Source organism: Buceros rhinoceros, unplaced genomic scaffold, assembly GCF_000710305.1.
Source record: "Buceros rhinoceros silvestris isolate BGI_N320 unplaced genomic scaffold, ASM71030v1 scaffold44440, whole genome shotgun sequence".
NCBI lineage: Eukaryota > Metazoa > Chordata > Aves > Bucerotiformes > Bucerotidae > Buceros > Buceros rhinoceros.
The window spans coordinates 9,186-15,699 of NW_010388670.1; the positions used below are offsets into that span (position 1 = coordinate 9,186).

Consider the following 6,514-nt stretch of genomic DNA (forward strand, 5'->3'; position numbering starts at 1 on the left):
AAGAAAAGCAGTAATTCAATTACATGTGATAGCACATAGGCCTGAGTGGAAATATGACACCCTTTGGTCAAGTATTGAAGGAAAGAGGAGAGGTCCAAACCAGTAGCCTTTGGCATGAAAAGGCAGAGATAAGTCATCCCAAGCAACTGAAATAAAAAAAGAAAACAGTCAGAAGGAAGAAGGGAACAAACAACTGACAACCAAAACCATAATAAATAAAAATATTCACTTGCATAAAAGCTGGTGAGAAATCAGAAGCAGAAATAAGCCCCTTATTTCTAACTTCATACATTTTTAGTAATTTGTGAGGCTTCTGGTTAGTTGGCAACCACGTAAAATGCCAACCGGGGAAGGTTTGGAAAGCCAGGACAACGAGGGGTGAACAGAAGAACAATCTTCCTAAACCAGAGTTTAGAACAACCTGAGGAGACAAAGTACTGACAGGAGAAGGGGGCCGGGGTGGGGGAGGGAAGAACTGCAGAGCACATGAACACAAGCAAGAACAGCACAAAAGCAGAGGAAATGAGAACCTCCAAGAGAAGAATCTTTTCAGTTCCTAGTCTCAGTTCATAGCAGGAGGGGATTACAGCAATGAAGAATAATTTTAAAAAACCATAGATACTCTTTTTCATTTCTTTTTTTCCCCTCCCGCTCTTGATGAAACTGTTTTGCCTCAACAGTACATTTATCCTGAGGCACTTCTGTCCCGGGCTGAACTTGGTTTTGCAGCTCAGTGGCTGGGCTCATCAGCCATCCAAGCCCCAAGTCAGCCGAAATGCTGACATCGAAGTTTCAGGCTCCCCCCGAGGCATACAGCTGCTGTGTGTGTCCACAGACTCCTGCTACATGAGTTCTGTAACTCTCCCAAACATCAGGCATCCCCTAACGACAAGCACGCAGTACGCTGCATTTGCAGCGCCAGGAATACATGTCACTGAGAGCACAGTCACTCTGGATGAGGACTCGTAAGTCGCAAGCTCTATATGCAATCTGTGACCTGTTATAAAGGAATTTCCCAACATCATATTACACACACGGGGCTGCTACAAAGCATAACGGCCTTGAGATGAATACAGGAATAGCAGTGCAAAATCCAGTGTCCTTTGACAACTAAGGGAACAGACTAGATAGATAGTAACTAGATAATGTAACAGCTTCACTTACCCTCAAACTTCTGCAGGTAGCTCCTTGGAAAACCATTTACACCTGCAGAAGCCTGGCCTGATCTATAAAAGCTTAACAACCACTGCTGAGCCGAGTTTGATGTTTATACTTCAGAACATTTTTAGGCACACCTCCAAAGCTCAGTTCGACTGGCATTAGGCAACGGATCATTCACGTGGCTAGGAAAGACCCATGAAGATTTCTGCTCCATGAGAACTGCTGAAGACACAGCACCTCTAGTTTCATCAGAAGGAACTTGAAAGGTGCTTAGATACAGTACAGTTGTGCTCAGCACAAACACTGGAATCTGAGAAGGCAAACTACACCTCTGCAAACTTCACTAAGTAGCAAATGGGTGAAACATCAAAATACAATTTTCCATCTGCATTCACAACACTCACAGACAAACTCCAAACATGGAGGTCCCTGGTTCAGCTACATCAGCTGCTTGCTGGTGACGCAGAGCCAAAGCACAGCGTTGCAAATAGAATCCTAAGCTTAGAGCAGTTTTCAGTTCAGAGGTTTTCTACCACACAGCTAACCATGAAGAAGAGGCTAATAGCCATCAGTAGTATGTCACCCCACCTTTACACAGACTTTCAAAATGACTGTCAGAATTATGTCTGGAAAAGACGACATCCATGTAAGAACAGCAGATAACCTGTTGGTTTCATTAGCAATCTCCTCTGAGCTAACTCAGAACACACAAATAGCTTTTGTGATTCATTTCAGGTAGAGATCTAAACATTAAGCTTCTTAAATGTGTGCCACAATTAGCTCCTATAACTGGGTACACCAAAATTCTCCTCCAACCCTCTCCATTTAGCTTTTTTTTAAGGAGCAGTGGGATCTGTGCGTACCTTCCTCACATCACAGAAAAATTGCGCTGCTGACCTTGTCCTGAGATCCCCAGCAGAGATCTAAGGAGGCTGCTTTGGCAACAAGCTCAGGATGCTCCAGTTAGAATTATTTCCCCTACCTTGTCATGGCAATGGGAAACCAGTCACAGGGCCGTCATACTTAATGGGAACGCTCAGTAGCAATGAGAGCTGCAGCAACAATTCATGCTATCAAATAAATACACCAACAAAGGCTCAGTCAGTCAATGTGCTAAATGGACAAGCAAGACATTCTCTCCTCGAATAAAAATCTGGTTTATGTGACGTGTGAACACCTGTTGATAATCCACTTTGGGACGCCTTTTTCTCCGTGACTGGTTTCTTGCACGGGTACCACCAGCACTGGCACCCTCTGTGTGGGCAGTCCCGCTACCCACATCAGCTTCACCTCTGGCAGCCAGATGCAAACCATCACCTGGCATCTTCTTTTCTCCAGCTCTGCCCAAGCATTTCTGCCTCTCATGCTCATCTTCTGCTCTCCCTCGTCCTGATCCAACTTTCTGCGCCAGCGTCTGAGAGTCATTTGTCAGGGCTAGCTCCTCTGAGACAGTCTTTGAGTCAGCTTCCTTCTTTACTGAGGACTCCTGCAGTTTGAGTCTGTCAAACAGCTGTAAAAGAACATCTGTGTATATAACCATATTCACAAAGCAAGAGAGGCCACTTGTTCAGCATTTCTACGTGGCATTTGTGTATACAATCCCAAATCAGAGCTCGCAATACACAATTAGTGAAGAACCTTCACCAGTAATAAAGACTACGTTTTCTTGCCAGAGGCAAACAGTGACGTAAGGTGGATGGATCTCTTGCATAACCAAGAATGTCTTGGTTATGCACTGAAGAATTGAATTTGGGAAGCAATACTGATGTGTAGCAGCATTTAATTTTGGTATGGAAGAACAGAAAGCCACCAAGTTGCTCCATCAGCTCACTTTACCCAACGCTCTTGTCACATAGCATTAGAGAGATTTCCATCCTTGTGTCCTCAGGCAAGACAAGAATCCTGAAGATAAGGGGCCTCAATCAGCAAAGAGTGTATGCTGAAAAAATGATGGACCTTTGGTGTTCCCCAAAACAAACTAGAAGATGCCATGTAGATATTCTGGGAGGTAAACAAACAATAGACAACAAACGATAGAAAAACAATGGATCTAGAGCAGCAGATCCAAAGCACTTCATGAACTCATTAATCTAAGAATACACAGTGCTGAAACTGGAAAAAGAAACTGCTTTTACTCTGGCAGCAGAGGAGCTTTTATGAAACACTGATGAATGAAAAGGATTCTCGGTTAGCCTGTCTCCTCCCAGCAACAGAATGGAAGAAAGCCAATCCCTGTGAGAGTGAGCTGAAGGAACAATGACATTGTGATTATTTTTAACTAATCTTTAAAAAAGGAGGGTGGGATCTATGAGAAAACAAGATTTAAATGGCAGGAATTTGAAAGCAAATTCCTCACAATGAAACTACTTAAAAGTTTTTGTGACGCTTCTCTGATGTTCGAAAGGCCCAGAGCTAAACCATTCAACAGGCACAGCCCTGTCACATTTTTTTCTCCTTCATTGTTCAGAAGTTCATTTATCATCTCTCCAGTTCTCAACTCCACAAACATCTTTTTTTGCAAGATTTTTCTTGCTTTGGAGCAACATGCAGCCTCTTGAGCTTCATCGTACCTAGACCAGAAGTTCAAGTGACCAAACAGATGTACTGTTTTGCTGGCTGGAGACAGACTGTCACTCCAGGGTCATTGGTAGCAGAGTCATGCACTGCCAAATCACCTGGCAGGACAAAAGTGGACCAGATCAGTCACGGGTGCAAAAAATGCACATAACAAATAAATAAAAAATCACAGAGTGAGCTTAGAGAAGATCAGCCCTACGGAATGGCAGCAACTGTGACTGGACATTAGGAACTCTCAAGTGGAACTTCTGTAATGCTGAACTAGGTACAAAGTACTTTCAAAAAGGTCAGGTAACCGTTACCCCCACCCCAGTTCAAGTTACTTTAGAGTCATCTGTAATAAAAGGAGGTAAAATACTTCAAGCAAATACAGTTTTCCAATCCATGCTCCACTTCTGCTCCTTCGAAAAAGGAGATACTAAACTGGAGACGGTTACCTACCCGGGTCAGTGTGAGCTGAGGTTCTGCGTAGAAAGCTTTGCCCATTACTGGTTTCCTGTATGTCTCATCCACGTCTGTCAGGGCCTAGAAGATGATAAAAGAAACAGAAAAGTCAACATGAAAAGGAAACATGAAGAAGCTTTGGACAAGCTTCGTGTCATGGCATTATGAAATTATGTTCTATCTGAGTGAAAATCCATCCTAGGAACAAGCTGTGCTTTGGAGCTGGTTTCTTAATCGTCTAAGTTGTACTGAGGTAAAAAAGCAACAGCAAAGCCCAACGTCCATTCTGCACTACTTGCAAAATCTTTGTGAGCCTTGCCTGCAAAATCTGCTCCCCCCCATTCCCAAACTTCTCACAGCTCAAGGCTCACAAATGTCTAATAACTTCTCTTCCATCCACTGGCTTTACGATCTTCACATGGTAGAACACAGAGAAAACCTTTTGTCACTGACATCCCAGTGACATGAGTGAAAAGAAACAGAGAAGTGGCTACTGCTGTACGAAGATTGGGCCTAGCAGAGAAAGCTTTGAAAGCTGCCAATATTCCTCACATTCCACCTTCCTGGGTTCTTATACAAAACCTTTGAAGGTGTTGAGAACTCTTTAAAGCTCCACTCTCAGCTAAAACCTCTGTAAGGTGCTTGGCTGGGCACCTCTCAGACGTACCAGTGCAACACCGAGCACCACTTAGGTCTGAAACCCAGCACTCAGTGCCACAGCTTTATGAACCACAATACCACATTAATCCTCTCAAAATGTGGCTTGCTCAAATTTGTTGCAGATTTTGAGTTTTCAATCTAGCAGTTATAAATCAAGGGCTGGAACAATAATTACCATATTCCAGAACTTGTCAAATGCAACCAAAAACCCTGTGCAGACTCCACGAAGCCCTTTAAAAGTGCGGATATGCACATTGATTTTTACACCATCTCGGACACAGCGATGTAGTTCCCCCAGCGGGCTACCTTCATGGACTGAAACAGAAAGAGAACATCACTGGTCTTCAAGAAAATACATATATGTAAAAAATATGTAGAAATCTACTCTATGTAGAAGTATGGAAGATCTTGGTACAACACTTTTACTCACAGCAATCGAAATGAGAAGTCCCATACTGCATTCGTACCTAGTAGACCACCAAAATTCTTCTTAGAGTGGGAAAAGACTTCAGAAAATATGAAGGTTTCACTTTACATACCCTCAGCCAAATCAGCCTTAACCAAAAATCTTTTTGCTACATTTCAAAAACATACCGAGGAATGCTAATCTTCAACGTGGTTCAGAGGGAAGGGAAAGCACATGGAGGCAAAAAGTTTCACAGGAAAGACAAACACCTGGTTAAGGCTAACTCAGATTAGTTACTGGCTATTAATAAAGTATCATATTAGGTGTGTTCCTTCTCTCTACAAGGAGATTTCTGAAACAATGAATGATTCAAAGTTCTTCAACTAACCAAACTGGATTGGTTTAAATTGATGAAAACATATTGTTTTGGTTAAACTTTCAGCAGCCAGCTGAACATCCTTCCTTGTACAAAGATGTACAAGCCTTTGGCAAAGAAATGAAATGACCGAGCAGCAGCTGCCAACGAAACCACGCTAAAGCACAGAACTGCTTTTAGTCGGGGCAAACCCAAAGCGATCCAGTAGAACACACAGCTCACCTGGCACACACAAGCCTTATCTGCACACCAGAAATCTTTGCAAGTTTGTTATCTAGAGGGGTAGATGTTGTTTACTTCACAGCTCCCACCCGCGCCGTGGTGAAGCCGTTCCAGCAGTCCATTACAGCTACTGATTTGCTTGTGCCAACACAGCCCCAGGACTGCTGTACGAGGCCGGCTAAGAGTCAGGGGAAAGCACTGGTCTGAAATCTCACACAGTTCTTCATATTAGTAAAATAACCGAGCCAGAGACGATCTCTCACCTTGTGCTTTAGGGACTACGTATTCAGGTTTGATTTGCACACTAGAAAACGCATCCTGCGAGTGTAGAATGTCATCACATGACAGCTGATTTTGGCTGCATGGTCAATCTCAGCCACAGCAGGGAGGTCTAAGGCAGTTAGTTTCTTCTGAATTAACCTAATCCTATTTATTTTTTGAGATCCATCATCTTCTCACCAGCCCTATCCAGATGGATAAAATTACTGATTTCACACAGAGCAGAAGGTGGCTCAGTACCTCCCAGCTTTGCTTAAGAGGGTCTTTTCAGGAGTCTCTCTGCTTCCTTCAGCCTAACTGATGACAAATTTTACGTTCTGAATTCACAGGTCCGCTTCAGGAAACACAGATGATGCCTTCACTACATCACATTGATGTTTTTAATCAGA

The 6,514-nt window shown here is 43.2% G+C and overlaps 1 protein-coding gene across 1 annotated transcript; it reads right to left on the reverse strand.

The window, feature by feature from the left end:
* Nucleotides 1-2,266: 2,266 nt before the first annotated feature.
* LSM11 (LSM11, U7 small nuclear RNA associated) lies at nt 2,267-5,157 on the reverse strand (the record flags this gene model as incomplete). Its single annotated transcript, XM_010130935.1, has 3 exons — nt 2,267-2,671; nt 4,180-4,263; nt 5,018-5,157. Coding segments are annotated over 3 exons (629 nt in total), but the record flags the coding sequence as incomplete, so codon positions are not given.
* Nucleotides 5,158-6,514: the final 1,357 nt, after the last annotated feature.